This window comes from Lissotriton vulgaris, chromosome 7 (genome assembly GCF_964263255.1).
Source record: "Lissotriton vulgaris chromosome 7, aLisVul1.2, whole genome shotgun sequence".
In the NCBI taxonomy this organism is placed as follows: Eukaryota; Metazoa; Chordata; class Amphibia; order Caudata; family Salamandridae; genus Lissotriton; species Lissotriton vulgaris.
Window position 1 is genome coordinate 930,452,054 of NC_141695.1, and position 17,714 is coordinate 930,469,767.

General features: G+C 50.1%; 1 protein-coding gene across 2 annotated transcripts in view; it reads right to left on the reverse strand.

Moving 5' to 3' along the window:
- Positions 1 to 1,580: 1,580 nt before the first annotated feature.
- Positions 1,581 to 17,714, reverse strand: part of LOC147702694 (proteinase-activated receptor 3-like) — a 78,736-nt gene continuing 62,602 nt past the window's right edge. For both annotated transcript variants that reach the window (XM_086931358.1, XM_086931359.1), the window contains one exon: positions 1,581 to 4,738. In XM_086931358.1, coding sequence (XP_086787484.1) covers positions 3,705 to 4,738 — 1,034 coding nt within the window. In that variant the 3' untranslated portion in view covers positions 1,581 to 3,704. The remainder of the gene's footprint in view (positions 4,739 to 17,714) is intronic.

Consider the following 17,714-nt stretch of genomic DNA (forward strand, 5'->3'; position numbering starts at 1 on the left):
ACAAAAGGGTCACTGTTGCTCCTACTGCTAGATGCAATGCTTTAGATATGGGGACGTATACACTTATTTAACAGTTTTATACTATGCATAAGCACCAAGAGTTATAGATGCGCTTTACAAAGTAACAACAACAGCGACATGAAGAACATACATTGAACAAGAACGGACGGAGAGTGATGAAAGTATTAAGGAGAAGAAGCAGAAGGAGAGAGAGCAGTAGGGAATGGCAGTAATAGGAGGGCGAAGGTGCAGGGAGGGCAGCTCCAGGGAAGGAGTTCGAAGATGAGTCAGATGTGCTCTGATGAGTTGAGTTTTAGTAGTGAAACAGGCTAAGGAGTAGGTTGGTCTGGATGTCCAGGAGAGGAGAGTTCCAGACGGTGGGAAGAGAGGGAAAAGTGAGGAGGATCTGGGAGAGAGGACCAAGACTGGAGGGGGAAGAGCTGAAAGTGATGGTGGCATGGGAGGAGTGAGGCTGGGGTGATGTGGTCATATTTCTCTGATGAACAGAGGAGTCAGGCAGTGGCAAGTAATCCAGATTTAAGAGGCATCCGGGTAGCTTGGGAGACAGCCGAAAGAACAAACTTGCTGAAGTCCATGTAAATGAGAGAAAGTGGTCAGGATTGGTCTAAAGATTTTTTAATGCAAAGAAGAGTAAAGCTGTATGAGTGACGTGTGGGATGTATGCATGCTTGTGGCTGGGAAGATGTGTTCTGCCTGAAAAGAGTGAGATATGAGTGGGAAGATACAGTTGAAAGAAAGAGGTGTTTTGTTCTTACCAAGCATAACATTGGAACTCACTGGAACAGGCAGATCATATAAGAGATCAGAATGGATAGTGGAGAGGATAAGTTTATGGAGGGGGTTGAAATCGAGGCCTCACTTTGTCCATTTACTGGGAGCGCCTTTGCCTCCCGTTTCCTAAAAAAACCTCTAATTTACCCACCTATTCTAGTCTTTCTAATTCTTTTGTCGAGGTCCCACACAGCAGTTACCTCCGTCCCAAACTTTTCATGGCATCTGTGAGCTCCTGCCATCTCCACTCCACTGAGGGTATGTGTGGGCAAATAATGTAGTTACCTGTTATGACCTACGTCAAAATTAACTACAAGGTCTGTCTTCTCCTCAGTGAACTTATTTTTCCTCCTGGATGGGGTAGACTGCCTTAAGTAGACTAGATCTGGCATCCACAGCATTACACAGTAAAAGTGGAAGAGGTCAGAGCCCATGGTGAGAGCTGTATTTATTATCTTGAAGGGTGAATGTTTGTTGGGTTAATTTGACTTTGTTCAGGTGAATGCAGTTTTCCTATTCTACCCCACTCCTGTTTCTGCATACAGAAGTGGAGGTATTCACAATTGCTGGAACAGCTCCTCACACAGTTATAGTTTCAGTCGTAGTTGTCTCAACTCTCCTACCGGACAGGAACTGAGACCTGGAGCTTGTGAATACCGTACAGGTAGAATGCTAGATGTGCAGAAATTTGCTATAGTATTTGCAGATTTTAATGAAAATAAATACAGATCCAAGACATTAAAACGCTGCACACATAGTACAATGCATTGCCCAAAAATGTTTAAATGTGACTCTTTTTTGGCAAGGTCATTCTCCCTTCCAAATCTGATTGCCAGGACAAGGGCACTCGTCTGCAGCAGGAAACAAAAATCTTGCAGCCATATATATATATATTATTCCAATAGAATATAAAAAAATCCTTTTTGTCATAAAAATGTTTTTTTTCACAATTCATTTAAATTCATGTTTACATCACAAGCACGGTTCTCAAAGCAACAGTTATTCCAAGTCGGTTATTCACAGTGTAGAAGAATCCAAAACATCTTACATCTAATGTTATGGTCTAATGCTTGTATTTTAAAAGTGCCTGGTAGTGCGATATATACATTATAATACTTATTTATGTGAGTATAAGATTTTTAGCATGCAAAATTAGTAACAAAGCAACGGATGCCTTTATGAAAATGGAATTCCAATACATTGTAATAGCAACAGTGTTACAGAAAACAACGTGAAAAAGAGGGCAGGTGAATTAAATGGACAGAGAGGCAGGTGGGGACTGGGGCATAGAGAGGGAGGGAGTGTGTGGAAGGTAACGGGGTGAGAGAGGGGGTGTAAAATGCGGAAGGCGATTCTTTAGAGCCAAGACGAGGGTCTTTCTTGAAGAGGAGGTTCTTTTGAAGGTATGGGGTATAGTGGGCATAAATTGTGGTGCAGTTTCCTTGTATGATGCACATTACCCTTCTACAGAGCTGCTCGTTAATAGGGCCGCTCTAACAGAGGTGCTTTCAGGGGTTCTAGTGTGTGTAGGCAGGGTAAACACTCAACTGAAGACACATTTCGAAGCATGATTGGGAAACGAAGAACGAGAGGCAGACCTTTTTATCAGAGTGTACGTGTTGGCTCATTATATGCTCAGTGCAGCATCGTATATGCTTTAAACTACTTTACGTGGGAAGGGCGATAGACAAGGGTTAGCAAAATGGTACTCCTGGGGCAGAATCAATAACAGTGTATGTTTCTTTCCTAGGAACTCAGGGGCCTATTTACAAGCCCATTGCGCTACCGGTGCCTCACTTTTATTGACGCACCATCAGCGCAATGGGCTTGCCCATATTTACAAGGTCATTTAAAGTCACTCTGTGTGACTTTTCATGGCCTTGTAAATATAGACCATTGCATGCATTACTCTGCGTGAAAGGGAGGTTCCATGGGTGTTGCTCTGTGTGCTCCTACGCAAAATCCATGGAACCGTGACACATCCTTCAATTTACAATGTTTTGTAAAGCTGGGAATGTGTCAGAATACTACTCCTCCCCAGGAAAGGCATAAGAGTGGCACAACAAGGAGAAATACATTAACTTCTCCTAGTTGTTTCCTCTTTCAATGTGTCGGCAGCACACATAGAAACAAGAAAATGCCATCAATGATTGTTTTTAAACAGGAAGGTGTCCCTTCCTGCACAAGAACAATCATCCCCACAACACAGGCACTCTTGCAACATGACGCAAGGGTGCCTGCACTGGTGCAACATGCCGCAAGGGTGCCTGCACTGGTGCATGGAAACCAATTGTGCACCAGCACAGGTAAAAGCATATGGATGTGTCATATTGATGTTAATATGATGCACACCTGTGCTTTTAAAATAATGCAGCTTGGCGCAACAAAGTGGCTTGCAGCGTTGCGCTGCGCCATTTTGTAGTAAATAAGGCCCTCAGTATATGTTTTATGATAAGGAGAACTCTTTTGTATCAATGTGCTTAAAGTTAAAACAATTAGCAGACAATGCGGCAACATACACCCTATAATATATCTTATATTGTGCATTTCCTTGTTGAGTATTTTTTTTCTCTTGCTGCAGAATGAAGCTCCCCTATTTACACATAGGCTCTCCATGCCGGATGATTCCAGGGTCCCTGATTATCCATTAATTGTCTTAATGTTCTTGATTTTTCTGATAACAAGGACTAGAATCTTCAGTCGGTACTCTAAGGAGGCTTCGTATTTTATGTAAAAGTCATCATAGCTGAAAAGCCAAAAGAAAGGACAAAATAGAGTCTACGTTATTGCATGTAACTAGACGTGACTTTCCTCTTCTAGGCACCATTACTGACACAGTTGAATGTGGACCATATTAAGGAAAGTGTGTACTCTGAATGTCAACCTTTGTGGATGAATAGTGGCCAATTGATTTAATCACTGCTCACTGTGGCTTTCTTTTGAAGCAAGTGTTCAGATGTTCTGCCCAAAATCAAGCTGTTATTCTGTTTTTGGAAGCACACCATAGTCTTCACCACTTCCCGGAAATCCCTTGACGTAAAGTAATAGATGAAAGGGTCAATGCTGCTATTGAATGATCCAAGTGCGAGGGCGAGGGTGTACCATCTGTACAGCTGGTTCTGGCGTTCCGGCGATTTGTTAATGGAGTAGCCAATATAAAGTACATTGCTTGGAGTAAAGCACAGGAGGAAAGTTACAAACACAAGGAAGACTAGGCAAATCACCCGACTGTGGTTCTTCCTCTTGGATATGAGCTTCAGAATTATAGAACCATAGCAGAACACCACGACCAAAAAAGGGATGGCAAACCCAATAACGACCAAGCCCAACATGTAGTAGAGCAGCCAGTCATACTCCGAGCATACGGCGGTAATATCATGACAGGTGGTGATATCTGGATTTGTAAAAGTAACTGTCTGCGGAACCAGGAGAAATGGAATCAGGACTGCTACCACCAGGACCCAAACTGCCACAGAGATGAAGAATGACTTTCTCCATCCCCGTGATCCTCTGGCTTTAAACGGGTGCACCAAAGAGAAGTAGCGGTCCACACTGACGCATGTGAGAAAGAGGATAGAACAGTACATGTTGACATAGAAGAAGGCACTGGTCATCCGACAAAGGGCCTCGCCAAAGAGCCAGTTGTTGCCCAGAAAGTGGTAGGAGATTTTAAAAGGCAGCACTAGGATGAAAAAGAGGTCAGCTGATGCCAAGTTGAGCAGAAACAGGGTGGATGGCACTTTCTTGATTTTGACAGCGAGGATCCAGATGGCCAGGGCATTGGCTGGCAGTCCAGTGAACAGCACCGTGGAATAGATGGTTGGAAGGAAAATGGTGGTCAATGGTCCTGTGAGCCATTCCAGCTGAGAGGGGTCTAGGAACTTTTCAGTGCTGTTGCAAACCTTATAGCTTCCAAGCTTCTGTCCACTTCTGGGATTTCCGCTCACTAAGGAAAGAGAAAAGGTCATCTGTTCAGCAAAGAAGTTCAAAAGAGAATTGAAAGATCACCTGAAAATAATATACTGCAAGAAACTCGTTTTTACATCACAACAATTCCCTGCTTCACTTGTCCTTCTTGAAACGGAAGCCCGTCTTCACACAAGGCATAGAGTGAGTTCTTGAGATGCGGCTGATTGGCCAGGAAGGAAGCCAGAGTCAGGTCTCATTCATTGTACCTGATCCCTGTTTCCTCACCAACAGCCACTTGAGACAGGATCTCTGACTTAACATCGTGCCATTTAACTTAGTAGCAATAAATAATTACTAACGGATGTGTGGAATATAACATGGTCACAATAATTTGCATCAGGAAGTACTTTACAGTGTTGAAAAAAAATGTCTAAACATTACAGTATATGTTTTAAATATAAAGCATTTGCTAAAGTAGTTATTTCCGCAATTAGCACATCTAGAGTGGGTATGCATTGCACTTCCCAAAGTAAGTACTACCCCCCCCGTGGATTTTTTAGCTAGTGTTTGCTACATCTAAGATGCATCGAGGAAAGATCTTTGCCGCCCCTTCTTCCCATATCTGCTGTATTTGGAAGGAGACCTCCTGAAAAATCAACCTTTTCACATTCCCACCCCCTGAGTCCAAGGTTGATCACACAAAATGAAGCGCATTTCACTCCGACGTGCAGTGATTTCCGGCAAAAGCTCTCGGCTTCCTATAAAACGAGGCCTGATGCAGCTCCTCAAGGTGCAGCATGCAGGAATGAGCCTTGAAGAAGGATTGCAGAGACCATAGAGCAGCGACCCGCAACCACAACACTTCAAAACCGAAATAAAACTCCTGTGATGTTTCAAATATATAATGTCATCCTGGATTTTATTTTTGACCAATTGTCAAAAATGTAAGTGGCCTCAGGGAATCTAAGTTGTGTCTTCAGAGGTGAAGGCATTGCTACAATAAATATAACAAGCATTGGCATAGCCAATATGTCTCACCTTTGGGACCTTATAAGTGTTTAGCCATGCAACAGTTGATGTTGATGCACCAAGGATATTGTGCTTCATAACTTAATACTTATAAGGTCCCAAAAGCGAGACCTATTGGCTATGCCAATGCTTGTTTCTAGTTAGAGGCAGCTCACGTATTACCACCTTTGGATGCAAGGACACAGGAATGAATGTTGCTGATATAGAATGGTTGCTTCCACCATTTTAAGCAATTCAGACGTACTTGTTATATAAAACTCAAAAACGTAAATAGCCAAATGGCTCGCTAGCCACAAGATATGAACTTCTGTTGTCAACTCGTTTGTTGAACCACAGATAGTTCACTCACTGGGCTACCTTACCTTGGCTGCCTGGATTACAGAGATCAATTGGAAAACTATGTGCTTCAACTAGACTTAAGATTCAGGATATTCCACTTGCTTTCTAAAACAACGGAATACTCTTGTAGTCTCAACTAGCATTACTACAAGTCATAACTTCAAGGCTAGTAGGTAACTAACCGCAGGGAAGGAAGTATGAAGTCATGTTGTGTTATGTGCTAGGCAGTTGGATATGTCCAATGCCAGAAGCAAGCTTCCTTGCTGGATGGCCGTTTTAAAGCAACCATAAGCGTTTGTGTGGATAAAGCTTAAAATAAAGAACAAGCTATATTAATGCACGCACATTTCCCTGATGTGCATATACGAACAACCTTCACAGAGCAGGTAGATGTTACTTGTGCAACCAGTTACAATAAATCTGCCCAGTGCCCTGAGTGGGACGAAAATGTGTGGGATCTCTAAAACAGGAGTTGCCCAAGTAAATAAGGGTTCATTGTAAAAACTAAAGTAATTACACACTGCATGTAGCTTGAACCCTATTATGACCCACTAACGGGCACTGTGAGAAACTCGCACTGCCTTTAGCCTAAACGCCAGAGCTCTGTATTGTGCCCCAACAAACAACCTCGGACCCCTGGTGGCAACTAACTTCACAGCTGGCCCGGTTATAGAGGGTGGGCCAGAACGACCCAAGGGAACCATGGCCCACCCAAGGCCAGTAAAAACTGAAAAATAAGCGTTTTGCACCTTAATGTTTCCGTGGGAGCTCCCTTATCGTTTATTTTAATGATTAACACCTTTGGCATATGATAATTTCAGGCCTGGGGAGAGGTTTGAAGTCAGCAGAGTTTATTAGCTGAAGGGATGCACAAATTAGATAGATATCCTGAAAACTGAATTATGATTCTGGGCTTATTGCATCGTATTTTTATACTTCAATGCCCTGCAAAGTAAAAAGCTGCCAACGTTTTTTTTTTAAACATGAAAAGCTATAAATTTGCTCTGTATGCTAACAGAAACATTTCTGCTACTGCACATGACCAGGAGCATGCTGCATTTTTTAAGTTCTGCATCTTAAATATTTGACAAGAATCGTCCCTCCACTTCCCCAAAACCGAAGCACATCAAAGAAAGCAGCTCTCAGGGTGCTGATTTTTGTATTGTGTTAAAAATGTTAAATGCGGACAGATGACAATACCTAAAATATCCGATCGGTTAACTACTTAGTTGTTTTTTGGCCAGTACCTGCTTCTTTACGGCCCTCCCAAAGGAAACATTATAGAGCCGGGCCAGCTTCTAAGTATGCACTTGCAAGTACCCCGGGTGAACATAGGACCCCATGCACCGGGAACCGTTTTAGCTTTTAGTTACTGCTGTTTCTGAGCCATAGCAGCACCCGCCCCTTTAATGCCCTGAATGTCCCACAAACAGTAGGAGAATCACTATATTTCGTATAAACAAAGAAGAAGGTGCCAGAGTGACACCCGGAGAGCTGTGAAAATTCTATCCATGTTTTCAAGGGAGAGCCCCAGCGCCGTGCGCACCTCTGACTGGCACAAAACAACAGTTTCTCAGTAGAGGCTTAAAACCGGGCACACACTGAGTCACGAGGCTACTACTCGCCTGCCAAAACAGTTTAATATATTCACTGCACTTGCGACTGCTCAGTAAACACGAAATCAGGTTACAAAACCTGAGGTGGCAGTCAGGGGATATTTACTGTTTCACCTCAACTCTCCATAAACCTTGCTTTATCCTTCATGCTCCGCAATGCTTCTAAGTTTTGTGCCGGCCCCACAATGCTTCACTAGTAGCCGCGCAAGCTCAGTGAAACGTTGGGAAATATAACGGGGAACATAGGAGACTGCTTTATTTGGCCACGCTAAAAATAGAACAACAAATGGCAAAGCGGTGTTGGGATTCTGCAGGATGAACAATCAATAGGTAGAGAAGACGATCGCGGCTTCCCAGGGTGCGCGGATCGACAATCGACAGCTGAGAGACTATTTGTTGCTATGTTTGCCTAAATATGGTCAGGGAAGAGAGAGGCAGAGGAGTGCTGCCTGCCTGGGAGTGCATGTTTCAAATGCTTAGATGCCTATAAAGCTCTGAGCTGGAAATACCGTGGGGCGACGTGGTTTGCAAAGTTGGAGTCCTGGTCTCGTGAGTGACCTCTTGAGACGAAAGGAGTCCCTGCAAACCGGAGGAGTTTATGGCTCAGTCAGGAAAAGAAAAATATTCTTTTGCCAAAAAAAAGGGTGTGCGCCTTGTGCAAGTAGGTGGTGGGAGAGTGTGGCAGAGAGCAGGCAGCGTTTCCCTTACAGGAGCGAGAGCAATAATTACTAACATAAGGCGCTGCCCACTCCCACAAGGGAATCGCCAAACGTGTACCCGTTGCATTGAAAGCAATGCATCGCGTGCACGTTGTTGCCTGCAAAGCTGAATCGATTTCATGAGTTCTCTTTCCTATGTAGCGCATGCGCGCTGCATAGGCGAGACCTAACATAACTTTTTTAAATGAGCAAAGTGTTATTCTTTATTTGTACAGTGCGACTATATAAACACCCTAAGGGCCCGATGTAGGTAATTCCGATTTACCTACTCTTAAATACCGAATCATACAGAATCGGTATTTAAGAGTAGGTAAATTGGAAGTAGGCAGATGTAGGTAATTTTTATTTTTCAATTACCGATTCTGTAAGATTAGGTATTTACCGATTCGGTGAATACTGAATCGGTATTTCCCAATGATTCCTATGGGCCTTGAAGCCCATAGGAATCAATAGGAAATACCGAATCAGTATTTACCCAATCGGTAAATACCGAATCCTGGCAGGGGGAACGGGGTGTCACTTTGACACCCTGTAGCACCCCAGTTGCAGGCTTGTGTGCCATGTGGCACACATACATGCCCTAAGGGCATGTCTGTGTGTCACATGGCATAGGTGTACATGCACAGATGTGCATGTACACTGGAATTCGGTTTTTGTACCACCCAATAGGATTGGCTGGTAAATACCGACTCCTAAAGGGCTTGTGGCACTCTTTGAAGTGCCAGCTACATCTCGAAATACCGATTCGGTAAATATACCGAGTCGGTATTTTACTGAATCTGTAAATTTACCGAATCAGTAAATTTACAGATTTGGTAATATTCGGGCCCCCTACATCTCAAAAACCAATTACCGACCGGTATTTGGTGACCTACATCTGGCCCAAAATGTTACTTACCACAGCAAATGTTACTTATCTGTATTTTTAGCCTGTTACACTTTTGGTGATTCCCGCCAAGTAACATCCTACTTCTATGAGTTTAGTGACCATAATAGATTCTGGGCAGAGAGCCTATGTTCATAGTGTCCACCACAACAGCAGCATAAACTTCACACCCTGTCTATCGGTGTGCATAAGTACTGCTGTAAGGATGGCAGTACATTCTTCTGCTCAGGTAAACTTTGATCTTTTTTGGAGCATTGCCAAAGTTTCGAATGTTTAACATTGAAGTTTAATTGGCGCCTTTCGAAGATAACAATGGTCTCAGAAATAACTGCTATGGGAGTTAGGCCATTGACTAATTAGAAACAGATTCAATGTGCAGGCAGCTAATTATCCCCTTGCATGTGTGGTGCAAATTCTACAAATAGACACAGATAGAATAAGGTCATTCCCCGTCATGATGAGAACACCTTCTAAAGAAAACTCCTCTGGACCCATCCACAACACCTGTAGTTCAGGCCCCAGCTATTTTTCCCGAGGTCAACCAATAAGACTAAAATCTAAGGGGTATATTCACAAGAACGTGTGCTAAACATCACCAAAAAATGTTAACGCCCCTTTACACATCGCAGCCTATCGCGGGAAAATAACCCTGTGTCAACATGGAATTCACAACAAGGTGGTAGCATGTGATAGTCTGCCGAAACCGCAGCCAATGTCCACTATACAACCACTTTGACGGAGATAAAAACACAAACCACAACACAAAAAAAGTGCGAAGAGACAATTCGCGATGAGGAAAGCAGGGATAAGCATGGCCAGGCTTGCGACACACACGACAGGCACGAATAAGCACAACAAAAGTCTTAAAAAAAGTGACAATCCAAACAGAAAACAACAGCCAAGCACAATGAAGGCAACCCGAGTGTAACGAGGTGAGGCTGAGTGGAAACAAGGAGTGGTGGACACCTGGAAATGACCCCGTAATGCCTCCTTCATTGCAGACGGACCCCTGGGATTCAGGACAGGACGAACTTGAGGAAGAGGAACACGGCACCTTTAATTGGGTGTTCACTGAGGAGGAGAACACTCCTTCTGTACACGTCAGCAACGCCGGATTGGATAAACCCCAGGAAGTATTGTTTGTGGCGTGTGACATCACCCCGGAGGAGAAGGCGAGGAGAGGCATTGGAGAGCGAGTTGGAGATTGCAGCGAAGGAGTACAAAGGATTCCCAAAGAACATCCCGGAGGAAGCGGAGAAGAGTCCCACGGAGAGCCAGGAGGCCAACGACCCCGTGAGCCGCTGTGCCACGCTCCCGGGGGAGGAGTGTGGCTGTCCCAGGTATGGCGGCGTATGGCGGCTTGGGTGGGAAGCAAGCGTGTGTGAATAGTGTAAATAGCCCCGTGTTCGTTCTCCCTCGTCTTTTCCCTTCCTATCGTTTCCATTACCCCGCGTTTATTTCCTCACTGTCTGTAAACCCGTCTCACACCACTGACTTCAGCTAGATGCACGTTGTCACCGGTGATCCCCAGTCTCACTACACACGGTCCAAAGGTGCAAACCCCCAGAAGACATTGGAACTAACTGCACCCTCTCTGTTGGTCTTCTTTTGCATGGGAAACCGGAGCCAGGGGAGTCGCCTTATAGACCAGACCTTGAAGCGAATAGCTACGACCAGAAAACCAAGAAGGAAACAACCCGAACGCCAAAACGGATCCCAGTCAGTTTGCCAAGGAAAGACTAACATTCAGAACCAGGAGGACTTTGATGTTAAAATCAAAACGTGTGATTCCAATAAAACCATCTTTACCTCTTTGACCCGGTGTCTCTCTCATCCCTGACCCACAACCTGGTGTATCTATCATCCCTGATCCACAAGCCCAGTCCACACCGAGCCAGCATGCAACCCCTCAAGCCCCATTGGAAACAAAACATTGTACATGGCACGCCATCTCGGACAAGGTGAATGCAGCCTGAGAGCGGAGGTGGACAATGGAAGAAAACCAGAACATCCGGAATGATGCGAAACGCACAAACAATCAGAAACACGCCGACAACAAGAAGGCAGCAATGCACACCGGAGGTGGGAGGCCATCCCCACACCAAGAGCAGGATGACATGGTGTTGACCACATCAGTCTGGAGACGGTGGCAGGACCGGGGACTGGAAACTGGAAACTGACCAAACCAGACACAATAGCAACCGGGAGGGGAACCAGCAGGGACCTGGGGGAGATGGGCACAATGGCACACACGCACAATTAAGCTCATGACCACTGCAGACAGACCATGCCCAAGAGTGACAACACCAACCAAGAGCACAAGTCACACAACCAGGCAATATCACACCACAGAACAAGCACAGAAGTCGAAACCACAATGCCTGAAGGGGTGAAGGGTGAGCCAATTCATAGCTGAGGGGACATCTCACGCACTATGCAGCACACACACATAGAAGCAGAGCACCACAACCTCGAACACAATATGGCACAAACACCAACATTTGCACAACCGAACACAGGACATAAATGCACCCGCCTGGTGCCGGTAAACCGCCACATACATCTGGCTAAGCACGACACAGGGACAGGACAATGCACAAGTACAAATCCACAGTCCTGATGGGGTAGCAATGCACGCATGGCAGGGAGCCAGAGAGTCTGTGACACACACATTGGCATACAAATCAAGACACAACACAGTTGGAGAAAGGTTAAAGTGTGTAAGCTTTATCAACAAGTGCGTGCCAGTATGGCCAAGAGAAGTGCCACGATATGCAGACCAATGCAGCAGCATGTCGGAATGAGGAACATACGACGGCGCCCATGTCCAACTCGGGGGAGTACATCACCACACAAGTTTGTGTCAACCCGCGTCGGTTGTCCGCTCATGGATCATGAGTCCAGGCAAAAGCAGCCATGTCCACTGTCATCTTGGGACATGTGACCAGATTCTCAACATACAACCAGGTATAGTGGCATGTGCCATGGGTCACATCCAGTTGTGGCTGTGGGTACCTTGTCACTCGTCCATGAACTTGACTGCAGCTGTGTAAGCCAACATCTCCAATGAACGCTCGTCGTCCACCACATCTGACATGTCGTCAACGTAATCCATCAGCTGACCTGGACAGATGTGCTGAGTCCAACCACTGGCCCCAATGTGCACCCAAAGCCCAATCGGGTAGTGGCACATTGTGCTCACTGCACCCGAGGACTCGTGCAATCTCCCAGGTCCAGTGTCCAGCCTGTATGCCAAACAGCCATGCATGCCACAAACGGTGACGCTCCTGGTCGTGGACCAACAGGGGGTGCACACACACACGTCGTAATCCAGGTCAGCTACCGTTCCATTGGATAGGCAGACATCCATGGACCACTCAAATATGCACGAGCGACAATGAAACACAGGCTGAACGCAGGTGATGTCTGCTAGGCGGAAGCTCAACTGGTAACTGATCCGCAAGACGGCCAACAGGAGTGCCCCGCGTACATGCAGCACGCGTACAAGGTACAGGTCCACGTGACTGCTTCCATGCATGTGTTAAGGATGGTCTGCCATGGCGTCAGTGGCCCTGCTAGAAGCGGCACTGGCTTGCCCTGTACCAGTCCTGTGGATGAAATGGCACAGCCCAGTGCAATGAGCAGTGTCTGTGGGCAACGGGTGCAGGCCTGGGGTGGGGTGGGAGTACGTGTGAAGACCATATCACACACGCCCACTACAACCAAGGACTACTTTGTGTGGGATGTGTACATGTTGGTCTCACTTCGAGCATTGCGTAGTGTGGGAGTCGCAAGGAAATGCCATTGTATCTGTCAAGGGGTGCTGGCCACATGCCAGTTCCTGCTCGGAGCTGCAGATGTGCTACCACCTGATAGTTCACACAAAGGACCGTTCATCTGGGGGGGCGTGGCTGAGGCGCTGATGTAGGTGGAAGCGGGACTCCGGAGCTCCTCCATGCCCGCCTCGCACCACCACATATCCTGCGCCCCTACTCACATCCCTACCCCTCAAAAGTGCCCAGAAGGGCATCGGGAGCACGCAGGGTGATTCTGGAGGACTGGGGGCCCCTGTAACTACCCCCGCTGGACTCTGAGAGACAAGCGCGGCACCCGGAGAAGAGAGCGCCCAAAATGGCGGCCGCCGTCCTGCTCTGACGCGCCTGGCGGAGGAGTTTGGGAGGCGAAGAGGAGCCCCCTAACATTGTGGCAGCTGACCGCTGGCCGGCGGGGACCCCCGGAGAGCGGGCAGAGGTGAGGGGAACTGGCTGGCACCCTAGCAGGTGGATCCGGAGGACGGGAGATGACCGCCCTGCCTGACCTTAAAATGGCGCCGACGGAGACCCAGTGACCGCCTTGGCGGCCGACTGCGGAGCTGCTGGAGCCGCGTGGAGCGCTTGATCTGCGTGAGGCACCCGACCCGCCCTCCTAGTGGTGGCATTGCCGGGGAGCCTGCACCACAGGTGGTTGGGGGGCGCACGAGTGCAGAGGACGACGGGGAGAGCGGGGGATGAGGGGCTGGCTACCCTCCCCCACGAAGCACTGACGTTGCAGGCGGGAAGAGGCGCCTACCTGGCCTCGGCGACCGTCCACGGAGCCGCGGGGACCGTGTGGAGAACTGGGTCTGCGGGGAGCACCTGTCCCGCCCTCCTGGTGGTGGAATTGCCAGGGAGCCTGCGCCACTGGTGGTGGGCGGCGCACGAGCAAAGAGGAAGACGAGGGGTGCAGGGGATGCGGTGCTGGCTCCCCACCCCCACGAGGCACTGAATTTCCGGGCGGGAAGAGGCGCCTACCTGGCCGGGGACGCCCGAGTACAGCGGGCCACATCGAGACGGGTGCTCATAGGTGCACACCCTGCCTGAGCCTTCTAAGCGCCCGGACCCGGGGCACTGGTGCCCCACGACCCTGGTGAAGAGAGACCTGGCCCTTGGACAGCTCCACGAACTGGACCCCACGAGGCGCGGGCCCAGAGGTCGGAGGGAACGACAGACCTGAGGCGGACCAAGGGCAGAGAGCGGGAACATCGGCGACCACCGCAGGGGCACTTGACGGTCGCTGCCCGCCAGGATGGTACGTGGCAGCAGGAAGAAAGGCTTCGAGGCCCTGAGGCTGGACGACCCGGGGCACCTCGTCGACGACGTCCCGCCGGGGGAGGGGGCCGGGAGCTCGCCCCGCCCGCGGGATCCCTCCCTGGGGGACATAATGCAGGTGATTGTGGCGTTGCGGGAGGCTCTTGAGAAGCGCATAGACACCATTGGATCAGACCTGACCCTGCTGAAGGACGACCACAGGAAGCTGAAGGAGCGGGTGGCGACCTCCAAGGTTACCCTGAAAAGTTTGCCAGGGGACGTGGCGGAGCTAAAAACGACACTGGCGGAAATGGCGCAGAAGGTACGGGTGCTAGAGCTCCGAGCTGAGGACAGTGAAGGGCGCTCTCGGCACAATAACCTCCGCCTCGTGGGGGTCCCTGAAAACATGGAGGGGCGAGACGCGGTCACCTACCTGGAGGGCTGGCTACGATCTGAGGTGGCCCCGGAGGGACTCTCGCCATTCTTTGCCATTGAACGCGCACACAGGGTCCCTGCGCGTCCCCCCAAGCCGGGGGCGCCTCCGCGCCCGATTGTACTGCGGCTCCTGCACTTCAGGGACAGAAACCATATACTGCGGAGGGTGAGGGACATCCCGGACCTGAGAATCGACAACAGCAGGGTCATGGTCTTTCCGGACTTCACCAGAGATGTGCAAAAGCAGCGGGCCTCCTTCCTGGCAGTCAAGCGGAAATTGAGATCGCTGCAACTGCCCTACGCTATGCTGTTCCCGGCGCGGCTGCGGGTGGTCGATGGGGAGCGCACCCACTTTTTCCTGACGCCGCAGGAAGCTTGGAGCTGGTTGAACGCGAGGGGGGAGCCGGGCACAGGCCGCACGCCACGGACCCCTCCCAGGAGACACTCCACGGAAGCGACGCCGACACGACGATCTGGTTCCCCATCGGGCTGGCAGCAGGAGCGAGCCAAGGCGGTGCAAGCAGTGGCGGCCATCAGCCAGGGGGACGCCAGCCCCTCCAGCAGCGCGTCGGAGCAGTCGAAGGCCAGTACTCCCAGCCCTGGCTCCAGCAGTGGGCACGAACTTTCAGAGACGGACCTGCCGGTGGTGACTCCCCAGACAGCGGATGGTATCCTTGGCTGAGACGGTTCGTGAGACATTGGCCACACGAGTAAGGTACTGGGGTACGCAGGCGGGGGGGGGGCACTTCTGGACGCTATGCAGTGGGGTGCGGATGCCCCCCGGGACTTATTACTGAAACCTTGGGGACCGGGAGAGTCAGGGGACCTCTCCTGATTGTTGTTAGGGGAGTTGGGGGGGGGACGGGGGTGGGGCCTAGGCGTGCTGGGGGGGTGCCGAGAGAGTGGATGGGGCTTGGCGGACTCTACCATGGGATTCGACTTAGGCTACAAATGTCTCACATGGAACGTAAGGGGGATGCACTCGATGCATAGGCGTCATAAGATCCACTCCTATCTGGTCAGGCGGGGCATACACATCGCCTTCCTTCAGGAAACTCCTCTGCTGGATAAAGAAGGGAGGGCACTGCAGCGGCGCTGGAGGGGGCAGGTCTTTCACACTGGTTACTCTGCTTATGCTAGGGGGGTGGCCATCTGGATACGGGCGGGGGTACCCTACCAGTGCACACAACAGGTAATTGACCCAGAGGGGAGATACTTAATGGTGCGTGGCAAGCTGGACGGGAGGGACCTTAACCTGGGTTGCTTGTACGCCCCAAATGTGGACCAACCTGCATTCCTCTCACTACTGTCCAAAAAACTAGCTCAGTTCCTGGTGGAGCCCTTGCTCCTGGGCGGCGACTTTAACAGCGTGGCCAACGTTGCTCTGGATAGATCCCACCCCCCCTTTCGAACGCACCAGCTGGTAGACTTGCACTCGCGCGCTCGGCCTGGCAACACCAGTGGGGACTGGTCGACTCCTGGAGGGCTAACCACCCATCGGACAGGGACTACTCATTCTTCTCCGCTCTCCACGAATTACATGTCCGTATTGACGCCTTCCTGTGCTCGCAAGACGTGCACGCGGAAGTGTGCCACAGTGAGTATCTCACGCGCTCGATCTCGGACCACAACCCGCTTCTCGTGCGGCTGCGCTGGTCGCAGATCCGCCCGAGGATTCCGGCTTGGAAACTCCGCCCTGAGGCACTAGAGGATCAGCTCTTCCGCACCACGATTGCCTCGGGCATCGAGGCATATTTCCAGGTGAACGCGGGCACGGCGGGTTCGGCCGCGTTGGAATGGGACGCCTTTAAATCGGTACTACGGGGCCAGTGCATTGCGACGTCATCGGGAGTGCGGAGAACGCTACTGGAAGAAATTGAGAAAGAGGACGAGACCCTACGGAGGCTGGAGAGGGCGAGGCCTGAGCGGCCGGACACTCACGAGGCCCTGCTGGGGGCGCGGGAGGCGGTGGCGGCGACGGTGGAGCGTCTCCGATGCTTTGATTACAAGGCCTACCTCACGTGAGCGCACTCGGAACGCGACAAATCGGGGGCTCTCCTGGCCTGGCTGGCCAACCCGACCCGCCGGAGCTCGGTCATCCTTGAGCTCAGAGACCATGTGGGGGCGGCGAGACTTGATCAACAGGGGATTAACTCGTTGTTTTACGACTACTACACAGAGCTCTACCGCAGCAGGGTCCTCCCTTCGGTGGAGGAGTTCCGGGCCTTTCTGGAGGGTCTTGACCTGCCGGAACTGGAAGAGGAGGTCGTGAAACGACTCGGGGACAAGATCGAGGAGAGAGAGGTGCGGGTCGCCATCAAGAGCATGGCGAGGAATAAGACGCCAGGCACCGATGGATTCCCTACGGAATTCTATCTCACCTACGCGGATCTCCTAGCGCCCCGGCTGACATGGCTGTACAACGAGTCGAAGCGGCTGGGCTGTCTCCCTGCGACCATGAGAGAGGCGCTGATTGTCCCCCTACTGAAGCCGGGTAAGCAGCCATGGGACAGATCGGCGTAACGCCCACTGTCCATGCTCAACCTGGACTACAAGATTCTGAGCAAGATCTTGGCGACGCGTTTGCTCCCTCACATGCCCATGCTGGTACATGCGGACCAATCGGGTTTCATCCCGGCCCGCAATACAGCGCTTAATGTGCGGCGACTCCTGCATATACTAGAGGCCGACACCTATGACGGCGACGAGGCAGTGGTGTTTGCTGTCGACATGGAGAAGGCCTTCGACAGCCTGGAATGGCCTTATCTCTTCCATGTTCTACGAGCGCTGGGCCTTGGCAAAGGCTTCGTAGATTGGACGAGGCTGCTCTATACGAACGCGACGGCGAGGGTCAGGACAGGGAGGGTTATCTCTGAGATGTGCGGGGTGGGCAGGGGCACCCGTCATGGTTGCCCTCTTTCCC